The 16,785-nt window shown below is 42.4% G+C and overlaps 1 protein-coding gene across 5 annotated transcripts in view; it reads right to left on the bottom strand.

Annotated features, from left to right (window-relative positions):
- LOC140740064 (E3 ubiquitin-protein ligase arkadia-C-like) overlaps positions 1-16,785 on the bottom strand; it is a 195,803-nt gene that overhangs the window by 17,678 nt on the left and 161,340 nt on the right. For 4 of the 5 annotated variants that reach the window (XM_073068920.1, XM_073068922.1, XM_073068921.1 and 1 more), the window contains exons 11-13: positions 9,451-9,549; positions 7,632-7,727; positions 2,676-2,773 (exon numbers count right to left, since the gene is read on the bottom strand). In XM_073068920.1, the coding sequence (XP_072925021.1) occupies positions 2,676-2,773; positions 7,632-7,727; positions 9,451-9,549 (293 nt within the window). Of the gene's footprint in view, positions 1-2,675; positions 2,774-7,631; positions 7,728-9,450; positions 9,606-16,785 lie in introns of those variants that run through there. The other variant, XM_073068924.1, reaches the window with a different exon arrangement.

The following is a 16,785-nucleotide window of genomic DNA, read 5'->3' as shown; positions in this document are numbered from 1 at the left end:
ACGATAACCCATGCACATCCTCCCGTATACTTTAAATCATCTCTAGATTACTTATAATACCTAATACAATGTAAACGCTAGGTAAAATAGTTGTTATACTGCATTGTTTAGGGAATAATGACAAGAAAAAAAAGTCTGTATATGCTCGAACAACAAGTGCTGGAAGAGCAGTTCCAGGTTTTCTCGATTCGTGGTTGGTTGAATTCGCGCATGTGGAACTCACGGATAAGGAGGGCCGACTGTATTTGTTCATCTCCTGAGTAAACACAGATGCAAAAAATGCATTTAAGATCTCCCCCATCTCTTCTGGCTCCATACATGAATTACCATTCTGATCATCCGGAGAACCAATTTTGTCCTTTGCAATCCTTCTGCTCTCAACATATCCAGAGTCCTGTAAGATTCTCCTTCATCTTGTCTAAGGCAAATCCATGCCTTCTTTTAGCCCTCGTGACTCCTTGCTTAAGTGTTCTCTTGCCTTTCTTATACTTTCATAAGCACTTCATTTGTTCCTACCTGCCTAAACTTTCCGTGCACCTCCTTTTTTTAATTAACCAGGTCCTTAATATCTCTCAAAAAACAATGTTCCCTACACCTGTTATCTTTACCTTTTATGCTGACAGGCATATACAAGCTTTGTGCTCTCAAAATTTCACTTTTGAAGACCAAGTATACTTTTGCTAGAAAACAGCCTGCCCCAATTCTCCAAGCAAGGTCCTGGACAACTTGTGAGTTGCTAATGTTGATCCCACAGAAACAAGACATCCACAATTCTAAGGGACCACATGATGATGATTTGGACCAGATAGATCGATCAATAGAAAGGTACTTTATTAATCCCAAAGGAAATTACAGTGTTACAGTAGAGCTACAAATGCACAGATGTACAAATATTAGAAGAAAGTAAGAAAGAAAATAAATAAGTTACCTTAAAAATAAGATGTACAAGATTTACAAGTCAAAGATTACAATATTTATGGACTAACAAGTTCAAGTTTAATTGTTATTCAACCTTACACGAATACAGCCAAAGGAAACAGCATTACTTTGGGGCCAAGGTGCAAATCACAGTACCAACAGTCATATATACACAAGGCATATATAAGACGGTGAGTATATAAGTAGCAGTAAAATACAATCACACAAAAAATATAGTCCAAGTCCCTGAATCCCTGAGCATTGCAGCAGTCTGCAGTTGAACACAATACAGCCTGTCTTCTGTTGAGCACCAACTCCAGCATGGACACCTCACCCGCCATCAGCTTTTTTGTGGAGCACTCAATCTGACACCTCCCTAAGACAGCTGCAAACAGGCAACACCAGAGCTTGAGGTCTGGTTCTCGCTACGACTAAGGGCATGCAACTCCCCACCATTTGCCAATAAACTAATGAATTGGACTTGTAGCAGGGTAACGGGGTATTGCAATCTCAGACAATCACTGTTAGACTTTATGCACCAACAACTTTCTGCCGCAGACAGCATCACAGTTCTCACCAAGTCCAGCTCCTTCAGTTTCTCTGCCAATGAGCAACTTGTTGATGGAGCAGACCTGCAGTATGTTAAGGTCTTAATGTTCAGCATGGTCTTGCAATGTAAAAAAATTATGTTTTAAATAGACAATAGCACCTTTGGTTGACCCCTGTAGAAGCCTCAGCATCCGAGCATGGCACCATCTCACTGGAGGTCAGTTGTACTTAATAAGTTATTAATTATACTTTGTTAATGTATATTTAAACTTGGTTTGCAAGTATACCAATTTTCTGATACCAATATAGTTGTCATTTAAGTTTTGGTTCACATGTTAAGACTGTTGGTTCAAACTGAATAGTCATAGAGATCACCAAAAATAGGTCCTTTGGCCCAGCTTGTCCTTGCCAAGACATCTGTCCAAACCGGTTATACTTGCCTGTGTTTGATTTACAAAGGTAAAATTACTGCCACTTTTCTCAATAGGTTCAATCAATAGGTACATTTAATGTCAGAGAAATGTATACACTATACATGCTAAAAGAGAGAGAGAGCGGGGGCGGGAGAGAGAGTGGGGGGATGGGGAGAGAGAGCAGGGGGAGGGGGAGAGCGGGTGCACGGGAAGAGAGGCTGGGGGGCAGGGGAAGAGAGGCGAGGGTGCAGGGGAAGAGAGGTGGGGAGACAGGGAGAAGAGAGGCAAGAGGGAGAAGCCAGGTATGGGGGAATACAGCCAGGGTGAATGGGGACAGAGGGAGCAAAGAGGGAGAACGCCAGATTTAGGAGAGAGGGAGAAATCCTGAGTGAGGGGCGAGAGAGCGGGGTGAGAGATAGCTCGGAGAGGGAGAGCGAGGGCAAGGAGAGGGAGAGCGAGGGTGAGCGAGAGAGAGGGTGAGCGAAAGAGAGGGAGAGCAAAAGAGAGGGAGAGCAAAAGAGAGGGAGAGCAAAAGAGAGGGAGAGCGAAAGAATGGGAGAGAGAGAGAGAGAGCGAGAGCAAGGGCGAGAGGAGACTGATCAGACACCACAAACAAAATGGCAATCATAGGCAGGTGTGCTTAGAAATTCTCATTTTAACCTCTGGTAACTCCTGAGAAAGTCGAAGTTCTAAGAAAGTTTACATCCATCCTGTTCGCAGTTTAGGTGCATCCAACATCTACATTGGCTGTCTGGAGATCATGTGAGAAACAGCAACCCTTTAGGGTTTCCTCACCTTACATCTTCTCCTTCCTCCAACGGTGACAGACAGATAGTGCATTTCTCCTCAACCTCTGAAGCTTCTTTCCTTTCCTCACTGGTCTCCAATGTCCTCTGAAATATAAAACATAGAATATTGCAGCACAGTACAGGTCCTTCGGTCCACATTGTTTTGCCAACTATTTAACCTACTCTGAGATCAATCTAATCCTTCCTTCCTAAATAGACATCCATTTTTCCATCATCCATGTGATTATCACAAATGCCCCTGATGTATCTGCCTTTAACTTAATCCCTGGTAGGGCATTCCACATACCCACCACACTGTAAAGAACTTACCTCTGACATCTCCCATACTTTCCTCCAAACACCTTAAAAATATGCCACTTGTATTAGGAATTTCCACCCTGCGAAAAGGTCTCTGGCCATCAACTCCATTTGTGCCTTATCTTGTAGAGTTCCATCCTCTGCTCATCCTCCTTTACTCAATAGAGTAAAGCCTTAGCTTGCTCAACATATTTTCAAAAGACATACTATACCTTCTTGTCCAGGTAGCATCCTGGTAAATCTCTTCTCCACGTCTTTCATACAATGAGGTGATGACAACAGAACACAATATTCCATGTGGTCTAACTAGGGTTTATAGAGCTGCAACGTTACCTTGCGGCTCTTAAGTTCCCCGACTAATGAAGGCCAACACAACATATGCCTCCTTAACCTGCCTATCAATTTGTGCAGCAATGTTGAAAGATCTATAGGCATGGATCCAAGAGAGTTTAAACTAGAATTGCTGGGGGGTGGGAACCGAACTGAAGTGACAGAGGAAAGGGAGGTTGGCTCATAAATAGAGCAAGTTTGGATACAGTGCGAAAGGGAGGATAGGCAGGTTATAGAGAAGGGTTGTGCTCAGTCCGATGGTTTGAGATGTGTCTATTTTAATGTGAGGAGTATCATGAATAAAGTGAATGAGCTTAGAGTGTCGATCAGCACTTGGAGCTATGATGTTGTGGCCATTACAGAGACTTAGATGGTGCAGGGGCAGGAATGGCTACTTCAAGTGCCAGGCTTCAGATGTTTCAGAAAGGATAGGGAGGGAGGCAAAAGAGGTGGTGCGTGGCACTGTTGATCAGAGATAGTGTCACAGCTGCAGAAAAGGAGGAAATCATGGAGGGGTTGTCTCTGTGGGTGGAAGTTAGGAATAGGAAGGGGTCAATAACTCTACTGGGTGTTTTTTATAGACCACTCAATAGTAACAGGGACATTGAGGAGCAGATAGAGAGACAGATTTTGGAAAGGAGCAAAAATAACAGGGTTGTTGTGGTGGGAGATAATAATTTCCCAAATATTGATTGGCACCTCCGTAGAGTGAGGAGTTTAGATGTGGTGGAGGTGGTTAGGTGTCTTCAGGAAGGTTTCTTCACACAGTATGTAGATAAGCCTACAAGAGGGGTGTACTTGATCTGGTATTGGGAAATGAACCTGGTCAGGTGTCAGGCCTCTCAGTGGGAGAGCATTTTGGAGATGGTGATCACAATTCTATCTCTTTAACCATAGCATTGGAGAGGGACAAGTTAGAGAAATGTTTAATTGCAGTAAGTAGAAATATGAGGCCATCAGGCAGCAACTTAGAAGCATAAATTGGAAACAGATGTTCTCAGGGAAATGTTCCCAAGAAATACGGCAAATGTTCAGGGGATATTAGCATGGGGTTCTGAGCAGGTACATTCCAATGAGACATGGAAAGGATGGTAGGGTACAAGAGCCATGGTGCACAAAGGCTGTTGTAAATCTAGTCAAGAAGAAAAGAAGAGCTTACGAAAGGTTCAAAATACTAGGCAATAATATGAATCCAGAAGATTATAAAGCTAGCAGGAAGGAGCTTAACAATGAAAACAGGAGAGCGAAAGGGGCCATGAGAAGGCTTTGGCAGACACGATTTAAGGAAAACCCCAAGGCATTCTACAGGTATGTGAAGAGCAAGAGGATAAGATGTGAGAGAATAGGACCAATCAAGTGTGACAATGGAAAAGTGTGTATGGAACCAGAGGAAATAGCAGAGGTACTTAATGAATACTTTGGTTCAGTATTCACTATGGAAAAGGATCTTGGCGATTGTAGGGATGACTTGCAGTGGACTGTGGGAAGCTTGAGAATGTAGATATTAAGAAAGAGGATGTTCTGGAGCTTTTGGAAAGCATCAAGTTGGATAAGTCACTGGGACTGGACAGGATGTACCCAGGCGACTGTGGGAAGTGAGGGAGGAGATTGCTGAGCCTCTGGCAATGATCTTTGCATCATCAATGAGGATGGGGGAGGTTCTGGAGGATTGGAGGGTTGCGGATGTTCTTCCCTTATTCAAGAAAGGGAGTAGAGATAGCACAGGAAATTATAGGCCAGTGAGTCTTACTTCAGTGGTTGGTACGTTGATGGAGAAGATCCTGAGAGGCAGGTTTTATGAACATTTGGAGAGGCATAATATGATTAGGAATAGTCAGCATGGCTTTGTCAAAGGCAGGTCGTGCCTTACGAGCCTGACTGAATTTTTTGAGAATGTGATTGAAGCACAATGATGAAGGTAGAGCCGTAGAAGTAGTGTATATGGATTTTAGCAAGGCATTTGATAAGGTACCCCATACAAGGCTTATTGAGAAAATAAGGAGGCATAGGATCCAAGGGGACATTGCTTTGTGGATCCAGAACTGGTTTGCCCACAGAAGGCAAAGAGTAGTTGTAGACAGGTCATATTCTGCATGGAGGCCAGTAACCAGTGGTGTGCCTCAGGGATCTGTTCTGGGACCCCTACTCTTCGTGATTTTTATAAATGACCTGGATGAGGAAGTGGAGGGATGGGTTAGTTAAGTTTGCTGATGACACAAAGGTTGGAGGTGTTGTGGATAGTGTGGAGAGCTGTCAGAGGTTACAACGGGATACTGATAGGATTGAAAACTGGGCTGAGAAGTGGCAGATGGAGTTCAACCCAGATAAGTGTGAGGTGGTTCATTTTGGTAGGTCAAATATGATGGCAGAATATAGTATTAATGGTAAGACTCTTGGCAGTGTGGAGGATCAGAGGGATCTTGGGGTTCGAGTCCAAAGGACACTCAAAACTGCTATGCAGGTTGACTCTGTGGTTAAGAAGGCACACTGTGCATTGGCCTTAATCAACTGTGGGATTGAGTTCAAGAGCTGAGAGGTAATGTTGCAGCCAAATAGGACCCTGGTTAGACCCTATTGGAGTACTGTGCTCAATTCTGGTCGCCTCACTATAGGAAGGACGTGAAAACCATAGAAAGGGTGCAGAGCAGATTTACATGCTGCCTGGATTGGGGAGCATACCTTATGAGAATAGGTTGAGTGAACTTGGCCTTTTCTTCTTGGAGCGACGGAGCATGAGAGGTGACTTGATAGAGCTGTACAAGATTATGAGAAGCATTGATCGTGTGGATAGTCAGAGGCAATTCCCCAGGGCTGAAATGGCTAGCACGAGAAGGCATAGTTTTAAGGTGCTTGATAGTAGGTGCAGAGGAGATGTCAGGGTAAGTTTTTTTTAACGCAGAGAGTGGTGAGTATGTGGAATGGGCTGTCGGCGGCGGTGGTGGAGGCGGAAACGATAGGGTCTTTTAAGAGACTCCTGGATGGCCACATGGACCTTAGAAAAATAGAAGGCTATGGGTAAAGCCTAGGTAGTTCTAAGGTAGGGACATGTTCGCCACAGCTTTGTGGGCTGAAGGGCCTGTATTGTGCTGTATGTTTTCTATGTTTCTAGCTCTTCCATGCTACCAAGAATCCTGCCAGTAACACAATATTCTGGTTTCAAATTCAACCTTCCAAAACTGAAGAATTAGAGCGTTATCTATTCTAATGTTTTTCAAAAGTTCTATCACATTTTCTTTCTTAATATGAACATATTCAAGAATATTAGACTGTTTTACACTGTCTTTACAAACATCAAGGTCTCTGTCACTGAAGAGTACTAAAGGAAAGAATCCGTTAAGGACCTCCACTACCTCCTCTAACTACAGTCACATGTTCCCTCCACTATCCCTTATCAGTCTGATCCTCATTCTGGTCATCCTCCTGTTTTTTATTTATTATGCAATATAGTGTGGAGTAGGCCCTTCCAACCACACAACCCCAACAACCCTGATTAACCCTAATCTAATTATGAGCCAATTTACAAGGACCAATTAACCTACCTGGTACATCTTTGGACTGTGGAAGGAAACAGAAGCATCCGGGGGAAACCCATGCATTCCACCAGAAGGACGTACAGAAACTCCTTACAAACAGCGTTAGAAATGAACTCCTAACCGCTACACTATCGCGATGCCGTGTTCTTCACATATGTGTAGAACACTTTCTTTGTTTGTTTATTTATTTGTTAATTTATTCATTGAGATGCAGCACCGAGTAGGCCCTTCAGGCCCTTTGAGCCCAACAACCCCTGACTTAACCCTAGCCTAATCACAGGACAATTTGCAATGACCAATTAAACTACCTGGTACATCTTCGGACTGTGGGAGGAAACCAGAGCACTCGGAGAAACCCATGCACTCACGGGGAGAATGTATAAATTCCTTACAGACAGCAGTGAGAATATGAACCTGGGTTGCTGGTACTATAATACATCATACTTAATCCTATTTGCCACAGCCTTCTCATGCTCCCTTCTAGCTCTCCCAAGCCCATTCTTCAGCTCCTTCGTAGGTACCTTGCATTTCTGGAGCCCTATTTCCCACTACCAGTTTAAAATAAGATTGAATCTGGTTACAAGGGATACAGCCCAACTCTTATTTTATCACTTCAGTGCCATCTATATGCATACTCTGCTTAGGGTAGGTCATCAGACGATATTGAAAAGTCTGCATACTACCTACTTCCTAATAAGACAATATACACAACCAATCCACTAGCAACTCAGTAATTCCTGCAGACAATGATGTGACTGTTGTGACAGAAAGAAAACTCTCACCTTTTCATACTTGTGCAGGAATGTGCATCTCTCAATGGTGTTTTGTGTTGCTCCATGGTTTAAGTCACTAAATTGATCTTCCAAATGCAGGAAGTCCTCAAAAATGAAAGAACAAAAAAGCAACTTTGAGTTGCAGTCTTCAAAAAAAACTCTTGGTTTACAGCACATCACCACTCATACGTTCACTGAACCTGCAGAATTATGACAACAATAAAACAAAGCTGGAAAATATATTAATTTGGTATTTAATGGGAGAAATCACAAGCTTCCTGATGCTGTGGGCCATGTCTGTCTCAGTGGTAACACCCTCACATCTGATCACATTTGAAAATCAAGAGGCGCTAGTCTACTGTGAAACACTAACACCCCTCCTCAAAGAACTGGATGTCTTACAGCTAGCACATTAAAGCACTGAAAATCCTACCAACACTGCTTTTACAAAATCCTCCAAATTCACTGCCAGGACAAATGAACCAAAGTAAGTGTCTCCTTCCAGCCAACACCCCACTTCCAGCATTTAGGCCTTAATGCCAATCAGCCAGCTCGAGAGGTGAACCCAACACCACACTCCCAAATCTAATACACTTTTCCAAGCTCTGAGGTTACGAGGTAGAGAGTGGTCAAAATTGTGCTCGCTTCCCTCAAACAAGAAAAAAAAGCAAAATGGCCACCTGGACCTGGGAATGTCCAGGCCAGGCCCATTTAAAGCAGGGGTTCCCAACCTAGGGTCCACTGAACTCTTGCTTAATGGTATTGGTCTATGGTATAAAAACAATTGGGAACCTGTTGGGAACTTGGTAAAATAGAGGGCTATAGGTAAGCCTAGTAATTTCTAAGGTAGGGACACGTTTGGCACAATTTTTTGGGCCGAAGGGCCTGTATTGTGCTGTAGGTTTTCTATGTTTCTATGTTTAACTCTTGATTTAAAGTAGAGGAGCATTTCAGATGGAATTGAGAAAATTTGCGTGTCAGGAACAAATGGAGTCCAGCAAAAACAGTGTAAGGTGAGAACTACCCCACAAGAAAAGATCAGATTATGACTAGATTACACTACAGGTGTCCCAACAGTCCACATGAGATAGAGGAGCAAATAAATCACAAGGAGGTGCAAAAGGAAGAGGGTTATCGGGATTTTAACTTTCCTGCTATTAGCTGGAATTGTCTTAATGTGAAAGGATTAGACAAGATTGAAATTTTAAAGTGCATCCTAAAGGAAACTTGTGTAGGTATAGAGCACCCCTCCCCCATGATGGAGCCGTGCTGGACCTAACTTAGGGAGTGAGGCTGTAAAAGGTGAATGAAGAGTCAGTGGGTGAGCAGTGACCCTGATAAAAGTAGATAGTCATAGTCTTTTCTCCATGATGAAAATATAAAATCCTCGAGTACACAGCTTTAAAGTAAACTACAGAACTGAAAGAATAGTGTGTTAAACCTAGCTCCATTCAATATCTCCTGCTGAAATATTACAGCCATTCCATTTGTTCTCAGAAACTAGACACCAAGCCCTTCTTTTGTTTAAAAAACACATCCAGAAACTGGCTTATCTCACATTGGAACTACTTGAGCACTCAGTGTAGCAGAACTCTGTGCCATGAGTAAAGTGAGGAAAGTGTTTGTCTGAATATTCTACAGAACTTTCAACCTGCCTTCTCAGTGTTAAACAGAAGGTAGAAATGGGATGTGCAGACAATATTCGTCAGATTTTCACTCAGGAGCTAAGTTACATTGTTAGGCTGACTGTTTGATCACCACCTATGGTAAATATGTGCTCTGTAACAATGAACTTTTGTTATTGTCCATCTCCAGCAGATGTGTTTACCTGATATCCCCTGTGCACCATGACATGGCTCTGCATCGCTCGCAGTCCGTGCTGAGGAAAGACTTGTAAATGAGGGTGAATGAAGATATCGGGCATAACCTGGCAGAGCAAACATGGGAGTCACTGTACATTCCGCAGTAGTTTCACAGTCTTATCTGCACAGAAAACATTCATCCACAACTTTAGAAATGCCTCAAATTCAATTTTCACCACCAGCAATGGGATAAGAATTGACACAATTCATTAAGATGCAACTTGTGAAAAAATACAACAAAGCCAAGTACTGGACCCTTACTAATAATTGTATTCTCATACTGCAAATGATGAAATGTGATGGAAATAACTAATATATGGAAAGAAAAGCAAAAAATGTTGTTGAATGGGAGTCAACTTAAGTTGTAGAAGTATATCAGTTGGACCGTGCAACAGCAGAAGTAACTTAACCCTGATGGGTGTGTGGGGGGTGAATACCAAAAAAATTCTGAAGAATTTCTGACCTTAAATGTTATTGTTTCTCTTTTCAGAGACACTCCCTGACCTAGTGTGTTTTTACTAATATTTTCTGTTTATATTTAATTGCAATGTGATTAATTTTATAAAGGCTGATGATGATCGGACATAAATCCGGGTTGGTGGGGCCAGAGAAGGGTATAAGTTAATGGGGACAGCCCTTAACTTATTGTTAAGGGCTTTACCCTTGACAATAAGTACTCCTATTTGAGTACTGTTGGGGGGGGGGGGGGCGGAAATGGGGAGAAACAACAGAGGCTGGCCCTGTGGCTCATAAGGGTAGGGAAAGGAAAAAGACAGCAGTAATAGGGGAGTCTATAGTTAGGGCATCAGACAGTCGATTCTGTGGACGCAGGAAAGAAGCACGGATGGTAGTTTGCCTCCCAGGTGTCAGGATCTGGGATGAATATAAGTCTTAGACAAATAAATATCATTAAAAATATACCAAATGTTTTCAAAATCTTGACTGATGATTGTTTTTAGATGAGCGTATTTAGTACGGTAATGAACTTATGCGTTTCAGTAACATAAAATAAGACTGCCAAAAATAAAAATAAAAGGGAAAAAAAACTGAGATTTTAAATGTTATTTGGATCTAACACTGCAACAACTTCAGCTAAATTCTTCTTAACAAATTTGCCATCAGAATATGGGCGTTTAGCACAAGCAATATTCCATGACATAACAAAACTAGCTTCAGTCATTGTATCGGCTTCCTTACTGAATGTTGTCAACAGTGTCTGCTGGCTATTTAGAGATTATTTTAACACAGTTAATTTGTTTTTCCGTAATTCGGATTTACGTGGATAATCAGAGTGAGATGGAGGATGAATGCATGGCTGAGGGATTGGAGCAGGGTGGCAGGGATTCACATTTCTGGATCATTAGGAGCTCTTTTGGGGCAGGCGTGACCTGTACAAAAAGGACGGGTTGCACTTGAATATAAGGGGGAGCAATATCCTGGCAGTGTGGTTTGCTGAGGATATTGCAAAAAGTTTAAACTAAAATTGCTGGGGGGTGGGAATCGAACTGAAGAAATGGAGGAAGGAGCTGTTGGGTCATAAATAGAGAAAGCTTGGAGACAGTGCGAGAAGGAGGATAGGCAGGTGATAGAGAAGGGATGCGCTCATTCCGATGGTTTGAGATGTGTTTATTTAAATGCGAGAAGCATTATGAACAAAGCAGATGAGCTTAGAGCGTGGATCAGTACTTGGAGCTATGATATTCTGGCCATTGCAGAGACTTGGATGGTTCAGGGGCAGGAATGGTTACTTAGAGTGCTGGGCTATAGATCAGGGGTGGCCAAACTGCGGCTCGTGAGCCACATGCGGCTCTTTGGCATTCAATGTGCGGCTCATGGAAATATGTTGGTTGACCTCTTTTTTACCACGTGCTGTTCTCATGAACACTTTGCTTCAGTATTCACTATGGAAATGGACTTGGCGATTGGAGGGATGACTTGCAATGGACTGAAAAGCTTGAGAGTGTAGATATTAAGGAAGAGGGTGTGCAGGAGCTTTTGGAAAGCATCAAGTTGGATAAATCTCCGAGATCGTATGAGATGTACCCCTAGCTACTGTTCTCTTTACATCATCAATGGGCTCTGGAGAGGTTCCGGAGGATTGGAAGGTTGCAGAAGTTATCCCCTTATTCAAGAAAGGGAGTAGAGAGATCCCAGGAAATTATAGGCCAGTGAGTCTTACTTCAGTGGTTGGTAAGTTAATGGAAAAGATCCTGAGAGGCAGGATTTATGAACATTTGGAGAGGCATATTATGAGTAGGAATAGTCAGCATGACTTTGTCAAAGTCAGGTCGTGCCTTATGAGCCTGATTGAATTATTTGAGGATGTGACTAAACATGTTGATGAAGGTAGAGCAGTAGATGTAGTTTATACGGATTTTTGGAAGGCATTTGATAAACTACCCCATGAAAGGGTCATTCAGAAAGTAAGGAGGCATGGGATCCAAGGTGACCTTGCTTTGTGGATCTAGAACTGGCTTGCCCACAGAAGGCAAAGAATGGTTGTAGATGGTTCATATTCTGCATGGAGGTTGGTGACCAGTGGTGTGGCTCAGGGATCTGTTAGTAAATTTGCTGATGACACAAAGGTTGGGGGTGTTGTGGATAGTGTGGAGGGCTATGAGGGGTTACAGCAGGATATCGATAGGATGCAAAACTCGGTTGAGAAGTGGCAGATGGACTTCAACCCAGATTAGTGTGAGGTGGTTCATTTTGGTAGGTCAAATATGATGGCAGAATATAGTATTTATGGTAAGACTTGGCAGTGTGGAGGATAAGAGGGATCTTGTGGTCCGTGTTCATAGGCCACTGAAAGCTACTGCACAGGTTGACTCTGTGGTTAAGAAGGCATACGGTGCATTGGTCTTCATCAACCGTGGGATTGAGTTTTAGAGCCGAGAGGCAATGTTGCAGCTACATAGAACCCTGGTCAGGCCCCATTTGGAGTACTGTGCTCAGTCTGGTCACCTCACTACAGGAAGGATGTGAAAACTATAGAAAGGGTGCAGAGGAGATTTACAAGGATGTTCCCTGGATTGTGGAACATGCATAATGAGAAAAGGTTGAGTGAACTGGGCCTTTTCTCCTTAGAACGACAGAGGATGAGAGGTAACCCGATAGAGGTGTATCAGATGGTGCGAGGCATTGATTGTGTGGATAGTCAGAGGGTTTTTCCCAGGGCTGAAATGGCAAACATGACAGGACAGAGTTTTAAGGTGCTTGGAAGTAGGGACAGACAAGATGTCTTGGGTAAATTTTTTTTACACAGAGTGGTGAGTGCGTGGTATGGGCTGCTGGCAACAGTGATGGAGGCAGATACGATAGGGTCTTTTAAGAGACTCCTAGATGGGTACATGGAGCTTAGAAAAATAGGGGGCTGTGGCTAACCTTAGGTAATGTCTATCTAAGTACATGTTCAGCACAGCATTGTGGGCCCAAGGGTCTGTATTATGCTGTAGGTTTTCTATGTTTCTATGAAGGAACAAAGAGTGTATATCTACAGATCCCTGAAGGTGGCTCCGTGTCAGATAAGATGATGAAGCCAGCATACTGGACGCTGCCTTCATTAGCTGGAGTAAGGAGATCTTGGTGCAACTTTATAAAATCATTGAGTAATCCACAGCTAGAGTGCTGTGCACTGTTCTGATCATCATTCTATTGGAAGGACTGATTGCACCAAAGAGGATGCGGAGGACATTACCCGGATGTTGCCTCAAATGGAGTATTTCACTTCTGAGGAGCAATGGCAGTTTTGTTGTGTCTCTTTTCCTTGAATCAGAGGAGGCTGAAGGGTGGGAGATGGGGATGGAATCTGATAGGCAAAATTAAAGAGCTAAGATTGAATAGATTGTAGGAAACTTCTCTGCAAGGCAGAGGTATTTAAGACCAGAGGGTTTAAGGTGAGGAGTGAAAAATTTAGAAGGAGCAGAAGGATGTTTCCACCAACATTGTCTGGATGTAGACACACACGGAAGTACCTGGATGAGCAATGAGATTGCTGAAGGACAGCAGGCTACAAAGCATATACTGGTAAATGGGATTAGTGTAAATTGGTATTTGATAGCGAACAGGGATATGATGGGCCCTTTTCTTCAGAGTACGATTAGAGGGGAATCCATGTCAGGAGAACCTGGGCATGTGGAATGCATTTTCTGCAAAATGTAGGGGATCAGGAATGGGTACTGTTCCCCTGGTGACCATATATGCACAAGTTTCCTGATACAGACCTCATCATTCTGAAAAAAGGAGGGTAATTAGCTGGACATCATAGTCCACATTGATACTAATGACATACGTAACAAGAGAGAGGAAGTCCTGAAACATGAATTTAAAGCAAATAAAACCTCCAAAGCCATAATTTCTGGATTACCTCCTATGTCACATTCTAGTAAGTGTAGTAACCAGAGCTTTTGGTTAGATGAATGTGTGGCTAATAGAGTGACGCCAGAGGGAAAGCTTTAACACTTTGGTTCCCTTGAATAACTGCAAATCGGACCGGCTGCACTGGAACCAAAACCAGGAAAACTCTCCCCAGAGGAACAATGTTTTGTTTACATACATACATGTTTACGTACATACATACATGTGTATGGTTGAATGACAAAAGAGCTTGTACTTGTACTTTTGGGGATGGTTCTGACTAATTCATCAGGGAATGTGGTAGAGTAGATGCATAGTGCAGGAGGTGTAGTCAAAACAATAAAGAAAACAATGCCAGTGTGGTAGGCAGAACAAACATGGGTATAAGGTATATCAGATGATTGCAAAGTCAAAATATATTTATATTAGAAGCCTGACTAATAAGAAAGATAAACTTTGATCTGCTGATCAGCATATATGGTTACATGAGGAGTATTTGGGGACAAAAATGGGGCAGTCTCTTTGCTGTGGGCATACTAGAGTCCTTACAGTCAAAAAGCCGTAGAGATAAAGGAATGCACACATGGACAAATCATAAAGAAAGTAATAAAGTTATACTAAAAGGAGATTTCAACTTCCTCCAAGCTAACTGTGACCATTTTAGTATGAAAGGCTTGGAAGAGACAGAATTTTTAAAGTGTGCCTATGAAGGCATTTTGAGCCAGTACATAAATAATCATAATAGAGAATGTAAAGTACCAGGCTTAGTCGAAGGCTGACAGGACAGTGCATTTTGCAGAAGGAGTGAGACAATAACTTTAAGTTTCAAGATAGTTATGGTCAGGAAATTTAAAAGTCCTGTATTAGGGGAAAATTAATTTCAATGTCATTGAGTATGATGTCATAAAAGTGGAATTGAAAAAGCTATTTGACAAGTGTGGAATAGTGAGAGCTCAGGTACAATATGTTCCCACAAGAGTAAAAAATATGGGCAGCAAGTTCAGGGAACCATAAATATCATGACATGTGGGCTCGGGGGGCTGTAAAAATAAAACAAGAGAACTGAAATGAGTGAAGGTCCTTCATAGATTATAGATAGAGAGTACTTAACAAAAAAGATATCAGGAAGGAAAACCAGGTGTGAAAGCATGAAATTTCATTGGCAGACAAGGCATTGAGATCCCCTCGATAACAAGTATACCACTTTGGATAATGTTGGGGGGGGGGGGGGGGGAAATGGTGGAAATGCCCTACCAGGGGAGAGATGCAGTGACCAAGGCTCTGGCACTGAGTCTGGCTCTGTGGTTCAGAAGGGAAAGGCGAGAAGAAACAAGTAATAGTGATTGGGGATTCAATTGTTAGGACAACAAACAAGATTCTGTGGACATAAAAGAGTCCCAGATGGTATTTTGATACCAAGGTGCCAGGTTCAGGGGCACCACAAATCTGGTCTACAGTATTTATAAAGGAGAGGGTGAGCAGCCAGAAGCTGTGGTGCACATTGATACCTTCTTCTTTTCTTCAGCTGTCCATCGATTTTCGATGATAACTGAGGCCTACGCAAGGTTGTATGGAAGAGCTGCAGTTGCCCATGCTGCAAGTCTCCCCTCTCCACGCCATCTATGTTGTCCAAGGGAAGGGCAATAGGACCCATACAACTTGCCACCGGTGTCGTCACAGGGCAATGTGTGGTAAAGTTCCTTGCTCGAGGACACAACACACTGCCTTAGCTGAGGCTTGAACTAATGACCTTCAGATCACTAGACCGATACCTTATCCACTTGACCACGTGTCACACATTGATACCAAGAATTTAAGGAAGAAAAGAAATGGGGTACTGGAAAGCAAATATACAAAACTTAGAAGTTAAAAAACAGGATCTCAAAGGTAATAATTTTTGTATTATTGCCTGTGCCATACATTAGTGATGATAAATATAGGATATAGCAATTGAATGTGAGACTGAACTTTGGTGCAGGGATTTGTAGATCATTGGGATCTTTTCTGGGGAACGTATGACCTGTAAAAAAGGGATAGGTTACACCTGACCTCAAAGGGGACTGATATCCTTGCAGGCAGTTTACTATAGAGCCGCTGAGGTTTAAACTAGGATGGAGTAGTTAATGTAAAGGTAGATGCAATACGTAGACAGACTGTGAGGAAGGCCAGACAGGTACTGGACACTTGCATGGGGTTCTGGATAGGTTTGTCCCATTGAGACAGGGAAAGGATAGAAGGGTGAAGGAACATGTAGTTAAGATGAAGAAGCAAGCATACTGAGGAAGCAAGGATCAAATAGGGTGTTCGACAATTTAAAAGGTGACCAGGAAGGACCTGAAGAAGAGACTTAAGAGCGAGGAGGATACATGAGAAGTCTTACCGAGTAGGAATAAGGAAAATCCCAGAGTCCTACATGTACATGTGGAACTTGAGAATGACTGAAGTGAGGGCAGGACTAATCAAGGATAAAAGAGGAAACATGTGCTTGAAGTCAGAGGAGGAAGGGGAGGTCCTTAATGAATGTTTACTTCACCATTCACTAGTTATAGAAACCTTGATGAATGTGAGGATAGTATAAAACATGCTGACAAGTCAACTTTAAAAAAAGTTTTGAAAAACATTAGTACAGATAAATTTCCTGGGCCTAATGGAATATATCATAGGTAACTACGTTAAGTGATGGAAGATACTGCTGTGCCTTTAGCTATGATCTTTGTGTCCCCATTAGTCACAGAAGTAGTAACAGAAGATTGGAGGGTGGCAAATGTTAGTCCTTTATTTAAAAATAGTAATAGGAATAATCCTGGGAGATATTGACTAGTGAGTTTTATCATAAGTGGTGAGAAAACTAATGGAGATGATTCTTATTAACCAGAGTTACAAGCATTTAAGTTCATAAGACCATAAGATATAGAAGCAGAAGTAGGCCCTTCGAATCTGCTCTG

Source organism: Hemitrygon akajei, chromosome 16, assembly GCF_048418815.1.
Source record: "Hemitrygon akajei chromosome 16, sHemAka1.3, whole genome shotgun sequence".
Lineage (NCBI taxonomy): Eukaryota > Metazoa > Chordata > Chondrichthyes > Myliobatiformes > Dasyatidae > Hemitrygon > Hemitrygon akajei.
Note: the sequence above shows the minus strand (reverse complement) of the source record. Positions and strands in the feature narration are given on the sequence as shown.